General features: G+C 47.9%; 8 protein-coding genes across 8 annotated transcripts; 3 read left to right on the plus strand and 5 right to left on the minus strand.

Annotated features, from left to right (window-relative positions):
* Positions 1-426: 426 nt before the first annotated feature.
* On the plus strand, positions 427-1,768 carry TRUGW13939_09185 (uncharacterized protein; the record flags this gene model as incomplete). The annotated part of the gene is made up of 4 exons (XM_035492310.1): positions 427-457; positions 521-541; positions 606-1,130; positions 1,185-1,768. The coding sequence occupies 4 exons, from the start codon at positions 427-429 to the stop codon at positions 1,766-1,768; spliced, it is 1,161 nt and encodes a 386-aa protein (XP_035348203.1).
* Positions 1,769-2,095: 327 nt separating this feature from the next.
* TRUGW13939_09186 (uncharacterized protein) lies at positions 2,096-3,830 on the minus strand (the record flags this gene model as incomplete). The annotated part of the gene is made up of 6 exons (XM_035492311.1): positions 2,096-2,486; positions 2,542-2,663; positions 2,716-3,127; positions 3,177-3,337; positions 3,411-3,632; positions 3,699-3,830. 6 exons carry the CDS (start codon positions 3,828-3,830, stop codon positions 2,096-2,098), a joined length of 1,440 nt encoding a protein of 479 aa, XP_035348204.1.
* A 409-nt stretch (positions 3,831-4,239) lies between these two features.
* TRUGW13939_09187 (uncharacterized protein) lies at positions 4,240-5,211 on the minus strand (the record flags this gene model as incomplete). Its single annotated transcript, XM_035492312.1, has 1 exon — positions 4,240-5,211. One exon carries the CDS (start codon positions 5,209-5,211, stop codon positions 4,240-4,242), a length of 972 nt encoding a protein of 323 aa, XP_035348205.1.
* Positions 5,212-5,937: 726 nt separating this feature from the next.
* TRUGW13939_09188 (uncharacterized protein) lies at positions 5,938-7,449 on the minus strand (the record flags this gene model as incomplete). Its single annotated transcript, XM_035492313.1, has 3 exons — positions 5,938-7,076; positions 7,137-7,337; positions 7,404-7,449. 3 exons carry the CDS (start codon positions 7,447-7,449, stop codon positions 5,938-5,940), a joined length of 1,386 nt encoding a protein of 461 aa, XP_035348206.1.
* Positions 7,450-8,667: 1,218 nt separating this feature from the next.
* Positions 8,668-10,069, minus strand: TRUGW13939_09189 (uncharacterized protein; the record flags this gene model as incomplete). Its single annotated transcript, XM_035492314.1, has 9 exons — positions 8,668-8,720; positions 8,777-8,788; positions 8,848-9,079; positions 9,136-9,175; positions 9,225-9,333; positions 9,386-9,468; positions 9,542-9,785; positions 9,842-9,892; positions 9,961-10,069. The coding sequence occupies 9 exons, from the start codon at positions 10,067-10,069 to the stop codon at positions 8,668-8,670; spliced, it is 933 nt and encodes a 310-aa protein (XP_035348207.1).
* Positions 10,070-10,760: 691 nt separating this feature from the next.
* On the minus strand, positions 10,761-11,612 carry TRUGW13939_09190 (uncharacterized protein; the record flags this gene model as incomplete). The annotated part of the gene is made up of 2 exons (XM_035492315.1): positions 10,761-11,273; positions 11,343-11,612. 2 exons carry the CDS (start codon positions 11,610-11,612, stop codon positions 10,761-10,763), a joined length of 783 nt encoding a protein of 260 aa, XP_035348208.1.
* A 3,017-nt stretch (positions 11,613-14,629) lies between these two features.
* TRUGW13939_09191 (uncharacterized protein) lies at positions 14,630-16,297 on the plus strand (the record flags this gene model as incomplete). Its single annotated transcript, XM_035492316.1, has 6 exons — positions 14,630-14,637; positions 14,690-14,965; positions 15,034-15,371; positions 15,435-15,754; positions 15,811-16,054; positions 16,116-16,297. 6 exons carry the CDS (start codon positions 14,630-14,632, stop codon positions 16,295-16,297), a joined length of 1,368 nt encoding a protein of 455 aa, XP_035348209.1.
* Positions 16,298-16,857: 560 nt separating this feature from the next.
* On the plus strand, positions 16,858-17,433 carry TRUGW13939_09192 (uncharacterized protein; the record flags this gene model as incomplete). The annotated part of the gene is made up of 1 exon (XM_035492317.1): positions 16,858-17,433. The coding sequence occupies one exon, from the start codon at positions 16,858-16,860 to the stop codon at positions 17,431-17,433; it is 576 nt and encodes a 191-aa protein (XP_035348210.1).
* Positions 17,434-19,356: the final 1,923 nt, after the last annotated feature.

A 19,356-nucleotide genomic window follows, 5' to 3' on the forward strand; every position in this document is an offset into this window, starting at 1 on the left:
ATAGTGTTGATTCCAGACGATGTTTATAATACATATGTAGCTGATTTTGCAAGAACGAATTTTACGGGCTTCCTCACCTTGAGATACGACTTTCTTCTACTTTATTGTTACTTGAGATAGGGCTAGGCCCCACTATACCGTCTCCGTGTCCAATGAGGGTTAGTCGCGTTCACCTGCCTCGCCTCCAAATAATTGCAACGAGAATGCCAGATTGGTGCCACACTTTCGTCATATTTGCCTAAATATTGACTACTCTGCCCGTTTTCTTGCATATTTAGCCTGTTCTTTTGTTTTGAACAGGTGCGGGGAAATCAAGTCTTTAAATACCTTGTCTGGGCAACCCCGAGGACTCCATAAGTATACTACTATCTTCACAAGTTGAAAGCAAACTTTCAGGCAAACAAACGAAATCTGTCAATCAAAACCATGATCTACAACGCGCGCTGGGGCATTCTAGGTCTGTATACTCAGCTCATGAACAATTAAGGTTGATTTCTAACTGACTCTGTTTCCGCTTCAGCCACTGGTGGGATTGCAAAGAGTATGTATCGGCTTTCCAACAGAACGGAAACAAGACAAAAAAAAAAAAGCTAACACACATACAGCCTTTGTTTCCGATCTCCTCAAAGATCCTAAAGCTCGAGGGGCCCTCGACGTCAGCCACACCGTCACCGCAGTCGCCTCGTCGTCCTCCAAGTCCCGCGCTGAAAATTTCATTTCCGAGCTCAATATCCCCGGGACTCCATCAGCATATGGATCTTACGAGGATATAGTCAAGGACTCTAATGTCGACATTGTCTACATCGCCACCCCTCATTCCCACCATTATCAAAACGCTCGTCTAGCGCTAGAATCCGGCAAGCATGTGTTATGTGAAAAGGCATTCACCGTTAATGCGGCCCAAGCAAAGATTCTGTGCGAGCTCGCCAAGGAGAAGAATCTTTTCCTGATGGAAGCTGTGTGGACGCGCTATTTCCCTCTGAGTATACAGGTCCGCGAGCTCATCCAAAAGGGAGAAATCGGCGAGGTATTGCGGGTCATCACTGATCTTAGTCTTGGAAACTCTGATTATTGGGACGCGAGTCACCGGATGGTCAACTTGGATCTTGCTGGCGGTGCTCTGCTTGACTGTATGCGTCTTCTTGTCTTTTTGTGTGCTCACGCGTAATTAATTCACTATCTAGTGGGTGTTTACCCCCTGACATGGGTATTCCAAACCCTCTACCATACGCTGCCACCTGCACAACGCCAACCCCCATCGTCTATTGTCTCTTCCATGGCGAAATACCCTGGCACTGGCGCTGACGAAAGCACTACAATGATAATAACATTCCCAACAACCACTCCCTCCGGCACCAGCCACGCGCATCATCGCACTTCGCACGCTGTCGCCATGACCGCGTTCGCCGTCGGCACTAACCCAGACCTAAGAAACTCGACAGGCCCGGCGATTCGGATTCAGGGTACCAAGGGCGAAATTCAGGTTGATGGGCCGGCATTCCGTCCCTTGCGGTTCCGGGTAATTCCCAAAAATGAAAGCGATACCAAAGTCCGTGAGGTTGAATGTGCTATTCCTGATGGTGAGCGCGGGATGTATTGGGAGGCTGATGAGGCGGCTCGTTGTGTAAGGGATGGGAAGCTTGAGAGCGAGGGTTTGCCGTGGGAGGAGAGTATTGTTATCATGCAGACCATGGATGAAATCCGGAAACAGCATGGTCTGGTGTATCCGGAGAAGATTGAGTCGACTGAGTATCCTGTTCAGCTTTAGGTCTACATTTAATGTCATTCTTAAGCGCAACAAAACACTATTAAGATAGTGTCTACTACATGTATAAATAGCCTGTATATGGTAAGAACACGATCTAATTTAGCAGGTTAAACTGTCTCTTTTATAAACTAGCTGTGATCTCACAAATCAAAGATAAGAAAAGACATCGACGAGACAGTTTCATTTACTGTACAAAAGTAACAAAGGAAATAAAAGGTATGCGCTATAACACTACTATCACAGAGCCCACATCTATCTATTGATCAAAAAGGTCGGATGAAAGCCCCAGTTGATAAGTGGTTTATTTTTGAATGTGGAAATTTCACCTTAAGCCAAGTTACGGCTCATGTCGTTGGTGATACGCTGGTAGTCGAGCATACCCTCAACGTTTCCGAAAGCACTGATGGCAAGCTCTTTGTCCCACAGCTTTTGCTGGGCAAATTCCATGACATCCTTGGCGGTGAGTTGTCCAATGGTGCGTTCGACGTCTTCGGCGCTCAAGCGGCGGCCGGTGGTGATGATCTGGCGGCCAATGTCTTCGGCAACGGCGGTGGTGCCATCGAGAGACAAGAGGATAGAGGCCTTCAGCTGAGCCTTGGCACGCTCAACCTCGGCTTCGGTGACATTGAACGACAGACGAGACCATTCACGGAGAGTGAAGTGGATGAGGTCGTCGAGCTGAGTGAGGTTCTCGCTCACAAGGTAGATACCCCAGAGACTACATAATATCGTTAGCAAGGCGTACGTCGAATACACGTAAACAAACAACTTACCCAGTGTCGCTGTAGCTGGTAGAAAAGCTCATGAAGCTGTTGGCAAGGTTGTTGTGGGAGACAAAGTTGCTGAGCTTGCCACCAAGGTAAGGAGAGTTGCCCATAGTGCGGTCCCAGTTGCCCTAACGAATGTTAATTGATTCCCGGTGGTTAAATTACTGGAAAAATACATACCACAATGGCTTGAGTGAGGAGACCGGTGAAGTACAGGTCATCGCTCCAGCTGACACCCTCAACGGCGAGAGCAATGTGAGCAGTTGGGATGGTATCGTCACGAATGCGAACCTCGGAACCGATGAATTCAGGCTTGCGCTTCTGCTCGGCAGCAAGGAGAGCGGAAGAGGTCGTTGGGGGAGCAGTAGGCAAGCTGCCAAAGTGTTGCTCAGCAAGCTTGACAAGAGCATCGTGCTCGATACCTCCAGCACCAACAAGAACGGTCTTCTCGGCCAAGTAGTTGGTCTTGATGTAGTTGGTGAGGTCGTCGCGCTGGATGCTCTGGATGTTCTCCTTGGGGCCGAGAATGGTGCGACCGAGGGGCTGGCCCTGGTAGGCGGTGGCGTGCAAGTGGTCAAAGACAACCTCCTCACTACATAAATTAGTATTGTTCGATACACGCGCTCGTCAAGAATACATACGTCACTTTCTCAACCTCCTCAGCTTCGCGCAGGATGACGTCTCGCTCACGCTCGATGGCAGAGGCCTCGAGCTTCGAGTTTTGCAAAATATCGGCGAGGATATCGACAGCCTTGGGCACATCGGAGTTGAAGGACTTGGCGTAGTAGACAGTGTTTTCCCTCTAGACAATACAATTAGAATAAGAGAAGAAAGAAAAAAAAACTCAATCTGTCGGGAACTCCGGATCGTCATACCGAGGTGTAGGCATTCAAGTGACCGCCCATGTTTTCAATTTCCAACTCAAGCTGGCTCTGAGTGCGCTTGTTGGTGCCCTTGAAGGCCAGGTGTTCCAAAAAGTGAGCGGTTCCATTGGTCTTGTCGGTTTCGGCACGGGATCCGGCGTCGACGTAGACGCCTACCGTGCTGGTGGCAGCGTAGGGGTTGTGTTCGGTGGCGATGGTGAGACCGTTCGACAGCTGTTTCAATTGTTAGCGTTTGGTTCAATGTCGAATGCCTGGCAGGCGCTTTTCTTGCTGACGTACAGTAGTCGACTGTGTCCTGGAGGGCACGCCGACAGGTGTAGCAAAGCCGCGCTTCACCGGCTGGATGCTCTTCAAGGCAGCGCGACTGCGCAGAGCCTGGTTGAACTGATAAGCAAGCCGTCTGGAAGCCATGGCTGAGAGAGGCTGTGGTATAGTCTGGGGGAGGGGAGGGCAATTGGGAGGAGAGGAACGCCTGGCAAGGATGGTCGTTGAGGTTTGAGGTCGACTTGAGATCGGGAAGTCAAATTGTTCGCCAGCTCGGCCGGCCAATCACATGACCCGCTTTGCAAACCCGCGCCAGCTCGTCCCGGCCTTTCCCTACACGTAACCTCACTGCTGACATGTCGCTTTGCATTCTTTTGTCGTGTCCAGTTTATTATTCTTGTTATTACTGGTTCCATTCCCGTTTTCTACCCTTTTCAGTACTTTTCATTCTTTTTTCTTATTTTTTTTTAATTGTCTACGGCATAGGGATTCAATTCAACGAGAAATGAAGAAAATCGCTTCGTTCGGCTAATTAAATACACCCAAAAAAAGACTCCTATGCAAATGTGCTTGCGAATTTCTTGATGTTCTCGATAAACGGAATGTCATCCGAGAATCCCAGCTGTCGGGCACGAGCATTGTCGAACAATGGCGACCAGCTCTGCACAATCTTGTCGATATCGGCGTCATACTTGTCCTCCACCAACGCCCTCTTCTCGGCACCGCCGACTTTCTCCAGCGCGTCGAGCATTTCTTGAACGGTGACCAGCAATCCCGGCAGGTTGACGGATCGCGAGTCGCCAAAGGCTTCCTTGGGCACCTCGCGAGCGTGCAGCAGGTTCTTCACAATGGTATATGGGGAGCAGATCCAGACTGGGGTGTCTCGTGCGACAGGCAAGATCGCCTTTTTGCCATGGAACGGCTCTCGGATGATGTCGCTCACGAAACTGCTGGCGGCTTGTGTTGGCTTGCCCGCGCGCACCGTGACCGTTGGCAACCGCACCGAGCGACCGTCGAGGAATCCCTTTCGGGAGTAGTCGTTCACCAAAAGCTCAATAATCAGCTTTTGCGTTCCATACGAGGACAGGGGCACTGGTGGGAGGTTGGTTTCGTCGATCACAAAGCCAGACTCTGTAGGACCGTAGACCGCGAGTGAAGATGTAAACACCACCTTAACCCCGGGGGTCGTAGCCTTCAATCGATCGAGAATGTAGCGCGTAGCGTCGAGATTGACTTTGATTCCAAGATCGAAATTGGCCTCGGACCCGCTGGACATGATGCCATGGAGCAAAAACACGGTTTCATACGGAGCCGATTTGCTGATCAGCTCGTCCACAACCTGCGGCGAAGTCAAGTCGGCGGCGACGCTCTTGACACGCGAGGCATGCTCGGGCACAGAGACCGGTGCTGGTGGTGCCTGGACATCGGTGAGTGTGACTGTGGTGTCTGGTGATGACGAGCGAAGTAATTCAGCAGCCAGTTCTTGACCGACGTAGCCGCCGGCTCCTGTGATGAGTATGGAAGGCATTATGGAAAAGATCTGGTTTAAACAAAACTTCAAAGGATTTTTTTGAAGAAACGAAGAAAAATGAAATAAAAGGAGACCGGTTTAATTAAAGAATAACACATGTTGGGGTCTCCATCGCTTTATGTACCTCTATCGCGGGGTTGCGAGCTAATACTCTAAGCCGAGTCTCCGAAGCACCAGACGCCAAGGATACCAGAAATTCTCTTACTTTTTCTATGATACTGTACATGTACTTTCAATTGGCCCTATAGGATTTCTTTGCGAGGTAAAGACCACAACGCAAGTGGAGGGCTGCCCATCAGATCGGCCATTCCAGCATGTATACAACCCTCATGAGTGGTGGGAATATACCGGAGTGAAGGCCGAGTCATTTTCCAGCAGTTAGAGGGAAAATGCATATGAGACATGAAGTTCGTGATTTTGGTATTCTTTCGGCAATCACTTGGTAAAAGCGCTATCATTGGTGAAAGATGTACCCCCGCGCTCGCATCTTCTCCGGTCGACTCGGAGAAAGCCCGAGTGTATGTGGCGTGACAAGCCTACTGCTCTTTCAGGAACAATGTATGAGAATCTTTCTAAAAATGTGTATTCTATAGGTCCAAGGGATAGTCATGGTAGATAAATAACAATAAAAAAAAACAATATATACAACTATCTTCTAACACAAGGACTCAAAAAACCCACAAATATACATGTGATGTCAGAAAGATTCAGCAGAATACATCATTAAATATGAGCAACATCGCTGGCTCCATTAGTTGAGCTGAGTCCGTTTGGTGCAGATAGACTGTTAAAGATCTCATCAAACGAGTCCTGTGTCACCTTGGTGCAGTCGAACCCATAAATGAGTTTCTGAACGTCAGCATCAGCCCACTTGTCAGGCACTTTGCCGTCTCCCTGCTTCAAGGCAGCAAACTGCTTGTCTCGCTCCTCCTTGTCAGCACCCTCGCCAAGATGCAGCGTCCGCCCAGAGGCTGCGGCGAGCTCAACGAGTGCTTCGGCGCGGTCCTTGCGCACTTTTTCGTATACGCGAAGAGCTTTATTGATGGATTCAGGCGAGGTATCAGGAAGACGGGCGAGAGCAGCACCAAGAACGGCTCCGTCTTCAATGGCTTGGGCAGCGCCTTGGGCCAGATGAGGCAGTGTAGGATGGCAAGCGTCACCCACCAGAGCCACAGTATTATGGATCCAGGTGGGTAGCGGCGCGTGCACTCGAAGCTTCCACTCGCACACTTCTCCCTCCGGTACATAGTTGAGCATGCGCTGAATCATAGGGCAAAAATCCTCAAATACACCAAGCATCGCCGTCTTGGATCCCTTTGTGGTATATGTTGCGGACGGGGCAGCCGCGAAGTTTGTGTCTGGTTGAGTGGTAGATAAATTGTAGATGTTCTTATTGTCAACTGAATAGGCTATGATGTGCCGCTTTGCGCCGATCCAGCGAACGACGGTGTCGCTATCGAGAAGAGCGAGCAGCTCCGGGTCGTCCTTGATCTGGTCTCGGTGGATCATGATCCGGTAGGCAGCTTGGTGAGTATCAACGACCTGGGCGTCGATACCCAGTAGCTTGAGCATTTCGATGCGAATGTTGCTCTTGATTCCATCGGCAGCGAGCAAGACATCTGCTTCTACCTTGTAAGGATCCGATCCGTCACGAGGCGTAGCGACGATGACTGGGTTTGGCCCAAAGGAATCGATGGCGTCGATCTTGGTGTTGAAGTGGAAAGTGATGGCTTTTTCCTTTTGGCAGCCTTCGAACATGGAGTTGGCTAGCGAGAAACGATGGCCCACCATATGAGGATAGTCATAGGTCTTTTCGATGTAGCCCAGCTCTACATGACCGAGTTCCTCGTTCGTTGCACCTTCTGTTTTTTTTTTTCGATACCGTCAGTCAACAAGTCCATATATACGACGAATCCACGTACGTCTGATGCTAGTATCTTGAATGTTGGTGGCCTCCTTTGCAATCGGCTCCCACACGCCCAGCCGATCCAGAACTCGAGCCATATTAGGTGCGAGCTGGATACCAGCGCCAACGAATCCCAGGTCAGCGGCGTATTCGTAGACGTCAATCTTTTGGAATCCTTCCTTTGCCAAAGCCAAGGCCGATGCCAGGCCACCCATGCCTGCGCAATCTCATGCTTAGCATTATTTCATAACAGAAAAACAAAACAAAAGATTGTTTGCCTTACCGGCACCGACAATGACTATTCGGAGATTTTTGACCGCGTCGGCCATCTTTGCTATATTATTATGTAAGTGTCCGCAAACAAATATTCCTCGCAGTCGTCCAAAGAGCAGTCACAGCTCGCTTCGATTATCCTGATGAGAATACCCGATGCGGGAGAAGTTGATAGGGTTGATAAGGAGTATTTTCAATGTTCCAAGAGGAATGTCTTAAAGGAGAAAAGGTGTTAAAACAGAAAACAAACCTCCGGCTCCTATCTGGTATATATAGACAAAAGCGTAAACCGGCTAAGCGTTCAACAAAAAAAGCCGGCTTCAATCCTCACCCGACGGCACACTCCCGTTTATCCGAAAAATCAATACAGCCCTCTATTATTATCATTACCTGCGAAAGCTTGCTTTGTGTGTCTGGCTTTTACCATAGACTATTACCTGCCAATTGAAACCGTGCGAGAGTCAGACTGGGAACCGGGGTTAAAGACTTATCCGGCCGGGTCCCCGCACTTGGCGGAGAAGAAGAGAAGAGCATGTGGACCGGGGCTGAGTTACGGTCTATGAATTTATGAATAATATTAATACGATACATACACTGTATAGAACTGGCTGTAACTGGTTCGCAAGTCTGTACTGGCAGAGAAAAAGCTAGGCGGTTTATTTAATTTCTTCACAGACATTATATGAATGGCGACTATATCATCGATGGATCGATGTCAATGTTGCTCATTGAACATGGAAATAGAGAAAACGCCCCATGGCATGATTATACCACGATTGATGTAATATTAATTACATACATGACCGGCTCCTTCATAGCTAAAGTAAACCTCTATGGTTGTTGGTAGTTGGGTGTATAAGAGTTTATCCGCCCACCATCTCATCCACCATCACTCTAATTATCTAATACATGTATCTTTTAGATCGTAGTTGTAACTAGAAACAGCCTTAGGAATATTGAATTACTGCGGGGACTAAAGTAAACTCGGCAAGTCTACATTGTTACTACCACCCGGCTTCGTCCGATGACACATTTCCATAGATAGAATAAGACTACATCCACAATAGAAAGCAACAGGATAGTTATATCCGTAAGATTGGTACTTTTTGCCCATAGACCTAGCGCTATTGCAAAACAAATGGTAGGCATTGAAAGAGAAAACGTAGTTGAACATGTGCACCCATAAAGAGAAAAAGAAACATATCATAAATTCACACTCAACGCCAAAAATGTCACAAACAAGATACTGAGAATCGCGAGGGTTTGAGAGATAACTAGGAGCGTGTGTAGAGACCGGCCACGATACAGTGATCACGCTCGAACGGTTCTGTGATCTGTTAGCAGGGGAGTTTATGTAGAAGTAGAGGTATATTCGGTCCATACCCAGTGTGAGTTCTGTACATGCGATGTTAGTCTTTTAAATCTTTGATAAGTTTGTAGGAGGAAGAACTTACGTTCTTTAGGCTTGATCTTCTCGGCTCTGAGACGCTCGACCTCGTGAGCGAAGACAACCTCAGGCTTGGCTGTGCTGTCAATGCAGCTGGCCTTGATACTGATGAGAACACCACCCTCGTTCTTCAAGAAAATGTGTGCATTCAATCCAACAATACGGGCCTGATCGGGCTGGGCGACATCAGCGAAGATGACATCGACCATGGGAACGAGCAGTCTGTATCTCATCGGGTGCTAGTGACAGGGTTAATACGGGGCATGAATGTCGATTGGGTGGGATAAAAACTTACACGAGCGTCTTCAACAATGGGAATAACGTTGGTACGTTTTCTGTGCTTTGTTAGTCATTGACCTGGGGTTCGATGAAGGAGAAGCATACGTCGCCATGCCAATCAAGTCACGACCAGAACGGTGGGAGAATTCAACGGCATAAACAGTTCCCTCAGGGCCAACCAAGTCTGCAACGTGCGAAACACTGGTACCAGAAGCTAGAATTTGTTAGCATTAACAATTGTCATGGTTTCCTCCAAAGTAACTTACCGGCACCAAGGTAAAGAACCTTGCATCCGGGCTTAATGTAGATCTTATCCAAACCACCGAGGACACCGGCAGCAAGCTTACTCCTGCATAATCCATCGAATTAGAAAAAAACCGTTTCGAGATTACAAATAAACTTGAAAAAAAGTAAAGACTTACCGGAAAGGGTTCCAGACACGGTACTCAGTCTTGGCAGCAGGGGCATCGCCCTCAGCAGGAGACTCAACAGCAATGCGCTTCTCGCCGTACACCGAGTCACCAGGAGTCAAGTTCTTGGTGACAAGAAGGTCCTCCTTGGCGCCACGAGCAACGAAGATACCGGCGTGACGGTGAGGCTCGACAACAACCTTCTGTCCACCTCGGGCTCCTCTGGCTCCACCACCGCGACCACCACGGGGAGCACCTTCAAGATATTAGCAAAAAAAGCATCGAGAGAATTCATTGGTTTCGAATGCACACCTCTGGGACCACCACGTCCACGAGGAGGACCGCCACGACCACCACCAAAGCCTGCAAAAAAAAGACATTAGAATACCAGAATGCAGGTTAACAAGAGGGAGTCAGGTTATAGCACATACCACCACGTCCACCACCACCACGGGGACCACCGCGACCACCACGGCCGGCTGGGGCGCCGCCGCGTCCACCTCTGGGGGGACCTCCTCTGCCTCGTGGAACGAAAGCCATTGCGATGTTTTTTTAAGAGTGGCTGTTGCTGGGTCGACTAGACGATAAGAACGTTTAGGGAAATTTGTCGCACAGCGTAAAATCCAATGGCTCAGGGGGGCGCAATTCTCACGTAAAAATTCTAACTGTAACTCGAATATTCTGTATCTGATAACGCAGACTTCAAATCTCCTGCTGTGTGTTGGGTTCGAGCAGGTGCGTGCAGGTGCAGATTTTCTCCAGGTGAACGAAGCTTTTTTTTTTCGAACTTGCGGACCGGCAGAGACTATGCCATATACGGACTAGCGGGGAATCTGCAAAATCTGTGGACGGCGCGTCGGCGGCCGCTTATCATCACGTGCCTTATCCGATAGGGAGGTCACGGGATGTTTTGAAACCCTACGAATAGCCCTTCTCACCGCCTTTGATTTGCCTGTTTGTTTCCTTTGTTTCAACTAGAAGCATCGTCTCCAAGGATAATATCAATGTTCACATTGAAGATTTTTCTACCTATCATCGATTTAGAGGGTACGTAAGATTCATTTACTGTTCAACACCTAGAATTGCTGAAATAGCAAGGCAAATGAATAGGTTTAGTCACAAGTATATAAATTCACCATACTCCAAAAATTAAATACAAATTCACAAAAAATAGCCGCCATAGATTCGTCACAGGAACTCATTCCCCTCCCCTTCCATCGGAACAAAACCACTAGTTGGAAACATAGAAAAAGTATTGTGCCGAGTACTGCACTTGGAAAGCAGATGACTGGCCTTCGCAAGTGGAAGGCGCTGCACCTCCAGCAGTGTTGACTCGATAAACATGAGTATAGTTGCCGACGGTTCCCGTAATGGTGTTCAGATACAGCCAGGGGACGGCACCGTCGCCACTATTGTTCTGCCCAGGGACAGAGCCAGCTGGAGCATCCATAGAGGCATTTTTCTTTGAAATTGCGATACCAAACTGGTCTTCAGACGTGGTGTCAAGGTTGAAGACCGCGTTGCTTGTACCTTCAAAGTAGTGATGACCCAATAGTTCGGCATTTGCCGGAGGTAATGGGGCGTCTGTATCAACCGTGGAGAGGTCGTAGTTCAGCACAACATTGGTGGCAGTCTCCAACAGGTCTGGGTAGTTGGCGGCAATACAGGATGCATCATAGAGACTTGCGAGAGCACCGATCGCGGCTGGCGTGGTGTCTTTGGTGGAGTCCGAACAGGTGTAGTTCTAATCAGGTTTATGTGAGCATGCATTTAATCGTTAAAAAAGGTGTGTTTAAAAGGAGTATATTCATACCTGAGTTCCCCGACCAATGGCAACATACTTCAAAGCTCCCGTTGGTGCCGGGAGGCCGCTAGCTAGAGCAGGCAAGGAAACCGAGGACGGATCGCATGTTTGCGAGTTTTGCTGCCTAAAATTTCCGTTGTTGATATAGTCACTGACTCTTGAGTAGAACTCTTCGAGCTCAGGGGTGAAATCGTAGGCGTTATTGTAAAAAGAGTTGGTAGGGGCGGCCCAGGCAGCGGAAGCGACTGCGGCAACGATATAGACACTGTGGAAATGCATGGTTCACGGATTCCGATAGAGTGATTCTGTGTTGATTGTTTCTTGTTTCGTGTTGTTTGCGGATGGTATAATGGTGTAGATAATACGAATATGAAGTATAAGAGCACCAGGCCCGAATGTTGACAGATCAATAAAAACGCTATGAAGAAGAAAGAAAGAAATTGTTGTATGAGGAGGTCGGAAGAAAACTAGCAATGGTACGAGAAAAGGAACAAGTTGCATCGAGGCCAGCAGCCGACGTGCAGATTATGTATGCGACGCGATGGCCGGGCCCATCTTGGCAGCAGGCAAAGAATAGCAACCGCTAAAAAGTTAGAGGCGATCTAACGACAGTGCAGAGACAAAGATAGATCGCAGGCCGGAAGAGCTGCTGATTGGCACAGCTAATAAAGTGGGCCCGAGAGGTTGGGCCAACCACGGGCTGCTATGGCTTGTTAGTGCCGGCTACTAATGCCGGTAACCCTCAGGAAACACCATTGATTGGCTGTACTGAAAATAGCCTCGTCTTAGCGTCACGCGTAGCGAAACAAGGTGGGCCCGTTGGCTGGCGGCAAGGTACGAGTCTGCCCAATGGTATCAACCCGGATGACAGCTTTCTTCAGGCCGCTTTGGGTTAGCCATGGGTTACAGGTCGCTACTAGTTGCATTTATTCTAATAATAATACTCCGTAATAATACCCTTGTACAATTGGCAAAAGGACCAGGGGCTCCCTAAGCTCCTTGATTAGCTGGCACTCTGTAGAACCTCGGATTAGGTATATCGGTATCACCAGGCAATTGAAGTACCACGGTTGCTCTGCTTCCGATGTTACATATGCTACAGAAAAGATGTATCAGCCGGACATCGCAAAATTGGTCCTCGCTAATATCGAGTCATTGACACAAGCCATAGACCTCGACTACTATGCAAATAAGCAGCTGGTCACTGCGACCTTTGGAGGCGTTTGCCCTAATCAGTAATTAGCGCCGGGGATCTCACCTTCAGGCCTCCAGAGCCAACCGGCGGCCACTCTCCACGGCCATCTGAGGGGCGCTAGTCACGTTAGTGCGGAGGCGTCCAAAAATAGAAGCAGCCAGTACTACTACGTATTACTATCTCGACCTTCTGGGCTGCTGATACTTGACGATAGCTACAAGCCTACAATTAGCTCGCAATCTAGATGAGAGGCTAGATTGGCTAGACATGTGTTTTCTATTCTTATGTATAGGCGTTAAGGAAGAAATAGGCTAGTCGCCGAGCGCTATCTACTGCTTACCCACTACATATAAGCTATATCCAATGAACTTGGTAAATAATTGGCTTAAAATCTCCGTATACTCCGTATATCAACTAAAATAGCGTTTCCCTCTGTTGTTGCTCTTTATTGACAAGGTTGAATGCATATTTCGTCAGACCCAGGCAGCCAATCACGTGCCGCGCTGACAACCTCAATCCTTGTTGTCGACCGTAACAGTGAAACAAACAAGCCTAAGCCCAACATGCTCAGTTGTGCCCAATTTCATGTCTCTTGACTCTATATCTTCTCTTTCTAATAATAGGTCACGCGTGGCGGAATCTAGAATAAATTCGATAAGAAATAGTATGGTATCACGTTTCTGGCATGGCGAATATTGATCCTCGGTTGCTGGAACCCTGTCCTATCTCCGCGGAAAACCCTTCGACATGTAACCCAAGAACTGAAATCCCTACGCTACGTGCTAGGTGTCCGTCGATAAATTCCGAGTCGAGATTGGTGGAGGTCCCGACGAAGCGAATGACGAGGGGAGCAGCCATCAATACCCTGGAATCTCCATATCGGAATGCGAGTTGCTCATCCCAAAAACGGAAGTGCCTAGAGTAGTAGCCTGGGAAGATGGCCGACTAGAAAGGATGGAACCGGCCACAATGAAACCCGAGCCCCGTCGATCAAAGCTGTTATGAGCCTTATGACGTGGAGCCTTCTAGATACGGCACCCGTATTACGGTCCGGCGGTCTTTGGCGGTGAGCTTTAGTAGTAGTCACCTGCCCACACTATTTGGTACCGAAGACCTATTATGAAGTGGGTTATCGGAACTAAGAATAGACCAGAGGCCATACCTCGACAAAGCAGTCCGGAACTCCCTGGTTCGTGGTATGAAATGTGATCTAATGTCACCCAAAAAAAAAAAGAACTCATGTCAGTAACCAAAGGTTTTGGGGTGCGAGTGGCTCGTTTCCAGTAAGCCCCCTTTTCTTCAGAAGGGCCGCCCTATCTTCCAGAAAGGCTTTATACGGCGCTTTCGGTATAGTTCTATCCTCATTCTCCCATATTTGGTATACCACGCCCTCCCAAACTTGACGCTGACGCATAAAATTCGGGCTCGGTTTAATTTTCTGCTTTGAAGAAAGAAGGCTTATCACCTCCATATGTTGCATTTGTAGTTTGCGCATCAGATATGCGGTTATTATCGTTGGCAAACGTGACAGTCCAAGGTCACAATGGATTAACATCGCCTCGCGGGTTCGTCCGGATCGCTTATCTGCTCGCATTGGACGGATAGCGAGGATAATGAGGAGAGCTTTGGAGATGCCATCTGGTCAATAAAGTCGCATATGTCGCTCATATGGGCAAGAAGGTCTTGCGTGGACGAGTCCGCACACTGATCCCATTTGTGACGATGTTCTGGGACACCAGCTTGTCTTGTAAGGGTGTTCCACCACACCCACCGGGCATTAGTAAGTGAGAGTATTGCATCAATCTTTCTTGGAGCATCTCTAGTTTGTAAGACGCCTGGACATTCCCCAGATATAGTCCAGGCACGACCTGCTTCATCCGGGCGGCGAACGCCATCTCCCACTTCTTCTTCCTATCATTTCCAGTGCTTTCTTTTGATGACTTTCTATTCATTATATTGTCCATTTCCCTTGAGCCTGAGAATGGATGGTAGTCCCTGAGAGACTGCGTTCATGTGCGGGATTGCCATTCTGCCATATCAGACCGCTTTCCATTCATGCCATCCATAATGGCAACTGTAAACAAACCAGTCTAAACCCAACATGTTCAGGTATGCCCAATTTTAGGTCTTTTAGCTCTCTGTTTTCCCTTTCTAATAATAGATCATATGTGGCGGAATCTAGAATGAAGTCGATAAGAAATAATATAGTGTCACGTTCACTATTTTCATTATTTCGCAAACAACCCTTTCCAGCGCCTCCTCCTGGCCCACTTTTGCCCCACGAGGAGCCTATTGATGAGGAGTTCTGCCCGAGCTACAACTCTACACATTGTTATCCACTGAAGCCCGGAGATGTTCTCGCCAATCGATACCAAGCCCTTGTGAAAGTTGGCTGGGGTGGATCCTCCACTGTCTGGTTTGCCCGAGACCTGCGGGGGTAAGCGTGCTTTATTACTAATTATAGTTCTGTTAACTAATGTATTAATGCTTACAAACCCTGTCAAGATACCGATGGAAGCCTGAGACTGTGGTAGCATTGAAGATATCGAATCACAACCACCAAGCACCCCAGGAGGAATATGACACCGAGCAACATATTGCCAAGACAGATCCATCTCACCGCGGCCGTGCTCTTCTCCGAACATCCTCGGATTACTTTGTGCTTGACGGCCCAAATGGGAAACACTCCTGTCTGGCGTATGAGCCCCTGAGAGAGCCACTATGGCTTTATCAGAGGCGCTTCGTTGGCGAGAAAATTCCTCTTGTAATCGTTAAGCTATACACCACCTTTGTCCTTACTGCCCTGGACTATCTCCATACAGAGTGCAAAATTGTCCATACTGGTGAGTTTTCACAATTTCCCCCCCGTTTCGAGCACGACAGCAGGCCAATTTAAATTCTCCCAGATTTAAACCTCCAGAACATTATGGTCTCATTCGAGGACCCCGCCGTGCTCGGCAACTTCATGAACACACAGCTTGAAACTCCAATGCAGTACAAGATCGACTCAACCGGCCGACCAATCTATCTCTGCCACAATGAATTTGGATCTCTCAAAAATCTAAACGCAATACCCCAGATCGTTGATTTTGGTTCCGCCAACAAACTGGACGCTGAAAACAAGTATGGGATTTATCCTATTCAAATAGACTACTATCGTGCACCAGAGGTTATACTTGGTTGCGGATGGAGAATGAGCGCAGATATATGGACCTTGGGAACTTTGGTACGGTATTGTTTGTTTGCTGTCGAACATTTATCAAATAGCTGACTTGTGGTTAGCTCTGGGAGCTTATCGAAAGCGAAAAACTGTTCCGCCAGGTTCACGATAAAGACCGCAGTTATAACGCCAAGGCACATCTCGCAGAAATGATAGCTCTACTCGGACCTCCTCCGCCCGAGGTTCTCACGAGGGCACGCGAAATGCTAGAGCATAAATGGCCAGTGGCGGTCAGTAAAGTACCAAACGGCCCGCGATACGACAACGCGCAGGACTTTTTCGGCGGGCCATTTTTTGATGCTGATGGTATTTTGACCTTCTTCTTCTCATGACGTTAGAAGACATCATAACTAACAGTTTCTCAAAGACAAATTTCTGCACGGTTACTTAATCCCAGACCGAAAACTCGCCGATGTAATACCGGCTAGTTTGGAAGGGAAAGATAGAGGAAATTTCCTATCCTTTGCAAAGTCAATGCTTGCCTGGAATCCAGCAGAGAGAAAGACGGCCAAGGAGCTGCTCGAGCATCCTTTTCTGCAACTAGACTAGGTATGCAGTGTACCGATATCAACATTTAGAAAGGTGGAACTGGACTGGAGTAAAGGCATGATAACGTTTGATTGTATAATATTTTTAGATACCCCACTCAATGTACAACAAGACGGCTACTCGGCGGGTTAGTCTTCCAATATCTCACCTCATTATTTTCTCTTCTCCCTCTATGCGCATGTCAAAATAAAAATAAATAGCAATGTAGAAGATCGAAGCTAAGCCCAAGCTAGCTAGACCAAGAGCGCGACGTCGCTCCCAAGCGGGTTAGTCTGCCTAGGGCTGAGGGTTAGCATCCGGCCTATGAGGTCATGCGCTGCTCTGTGGAGATACGTATCTTTAAATGTCAGCTTGGTCGATCAATTCGCTTTTCGACATACTGTGCGCAGCTCAGCCACTGATTGTAGTTTTGAGGATGTGTATAAGAAGGGACAGGGGGCCGCTCCCAAAGATACAAAAGCCACACCAGAGTCTTTGAATTATCCATAAATTCGATATCTGAAAAATAACCACCAGCTTCTATCACCGTCTTTTGCAAGGGCCTCAAAGGAAAGAAAAAAATGTTTTGTTTCGGCTTCGATTCTAATAATACTCCCCAGCCTGTCTTTGCGTTCATCTTCGATACGAAAAGCAACACGTTCCTCGCGCCAGGTCCTTATGGACAGTACATCCCGGCCTTCACGATAAAAAGCTCTCCAAAGACAAAGCCCAATATGACAGTATACCGCATAGGTCAAAACGGGTCTATGATGATCGGTACCTGCACCACTCGCACCTCATCGCTATCAGGCAATGTTTATGCCGAGGTCTCCCTATACGGCCGCAGTTTCAAAATGAAACATGACCAGTTGACGGGCAGCTCGAGCCAGAAATTTGAATATCCGTCGCTTGGATCCTTCAAGTGGAAGCCAGATCTGAAAGGGGAACTGCGTTTATTTGATGGCAATGGCCAGTTGCTGGCTCGCTGGCAGAAGAGTGGCCAAAATCAAAAGCTCGACTTTTATGTCTCGGGCCAGGGCGAGCTCGTTGACATGGTTGTTGTAACGGCACTTGCGGCAATGGATTTTCAACATAAGGAGGGCAAGCAAGTGGAGGAGGTGATGGATGCCCTGGATGTTATCAGCGCCTTGTCATGATGAAAGGAATAGTTGATACCTGGGAAGAACAGTCGATTGGCGCATGGAGAATTGGTTCAAGGGTATGGATTAAATCCGTGCTAGAGATATCCCTTCTTGTAATATATGGTTCCGTATTTTGTTTAATATTATTCGGGTAAAATTGTTATATACGGAATATGAACATCATAGATTTCCTGCTCATTATAGGGTCTAGACATCGAAGAGAACAAGGAGCGTATCTTGAGGGTATCCCTACTATGTAGCGCTAAACGGAGATCGTTCCATCCCGGGACGTGACTGGCTGGTTTCATATCGTCTCACAGAACCGACGTCGACTTGGTCTTGATTAAGAACCCGAGCTTACAGAACACAATTTGAGTGTGAGGAATGATCGTTTTGGTAAGTGGTATCCTTGCATGGATGTTGATCCATCCAGGACGACATTAGTCGCGCCCAAATTCAGGTTGCATCTTTGGTATACTCTGGCCGTGTATGCTTTCACCCCAGCAAACCTTCCATGTCCTTCACACCAGAAATATCACCTTTCAACAGCGAATAGGAACTGCCTCTGACTGCTGACATTCGAGTTGTGCAATTCTTTGAGCGAAGATCTCGCTTACGTGCTTGGCAGCATAGCAGGATAGCGGGGGATAGAGCTGCTGAAGAAGATCGCTGGCCATTCAGACAATCCAACATACGGCACCGAGCATGGTCTTGTGATTCTATACACAAAAATCAGCCTTGCAGGCGGAGGCTTGCCCGTTTTCTGGAAACGTGAAGAACAAAACAGGCAAAAGATGGCCCCTAATCCAGTAGAGGATTCTGCCACGACTCGAAACACGGGACAAACAGGCCTGCCACTTTTTGAGAGGCCGCTTCCCGGCCGCCTCCGCTTATACGTACTCCAGGAAGATGCGGTCGGACATTGTTTAGTGGTACGTTCAAGTTGAGGCAACATCGAAAGTCGCTGCAGTTGTGAATCCGTGTGGAGACTAAACCGGTTATGGACTAGTCAGTACAGCACGTGGCTGCGGAGCCACCATAAACCAATCGAAGTTAGCCTGACATCAAACTCGAAGAAAGTGTTCACCACCTCACCTTATTACGTATTTTTGAGATGTTTGTGGGACACATAGATAATATGCTATTTAAAATGTAGCCATCTTCTCTTTGACCGGCAGAAGAGTTCGACCAGGCAACATGACATGTCTCCTCAGCAACCGCACCGCCGGGCATATTTCCCGAGATCTGGTTAACAACAATGAATTAAAAAAAAGAGTGGCGGTGGATACATACACACAAGCCTTTCAGATTTCCAAAGGAAAGCCCCACGACCGACATGTAAGCCCTCGGAGTTTTGCGCCTTTGGGTACTAGTGTTCCAGTTATGGCTTCCGACTCTCCGAGGTATTTGTATTTTTATACAAGGTGCACAAAGTGATACGTACGTAACTACGGAGTATACGGAGAATAACGGATAAATTTTGCTCCATCTGTTAGGGGATCAAATGCCTAGTCTAACCATGACGAATCTATTGGCTAATGTACTTCGTTCCAACGAATTTGAGTAGAAGGATCTCGCGCCGATTAGGTCAGTTCTGTCATCTACATCCCACTTATTTATGCACCATAAGCTTTCCCCCCCGTCTCACTTGGTCCCTGATGGGTCGGTGGGCCATGACAAAGAGATGATTTATAATCTCAGGTGGCTCTCACCATGCAAAATCTATGATATTTATTAAATTGTGATATCCGCAGGTGAAAATCTCGAGTGACTCAAAACACTTTCTGTGACTCTAGCGCCTTTTCCCATTCACCTATTGTATAAATACTTTTTTTTGTGAACTTTTCTAAGCCAGATACACGACAACCATGCCAGAAAACAAGAGCTTAATCTTCAGACATGCCCCTTCGGGGTTACCAGTCAAAGGGAAAGATCTTA

Source organism: Talaromyces rugulosus, chromosome V (assembly GCF_013368755.1).
Source record: "Talaromyces rugulosus chromosome V, complete sequence".
NCBI classification, from domain to species: Eukaryota; Fungi; Ascomycota; class Eurotiomycetes; order Eurotiales; family Trichocomaceae; genus Talaromyces; species Talaromyces rugulosus.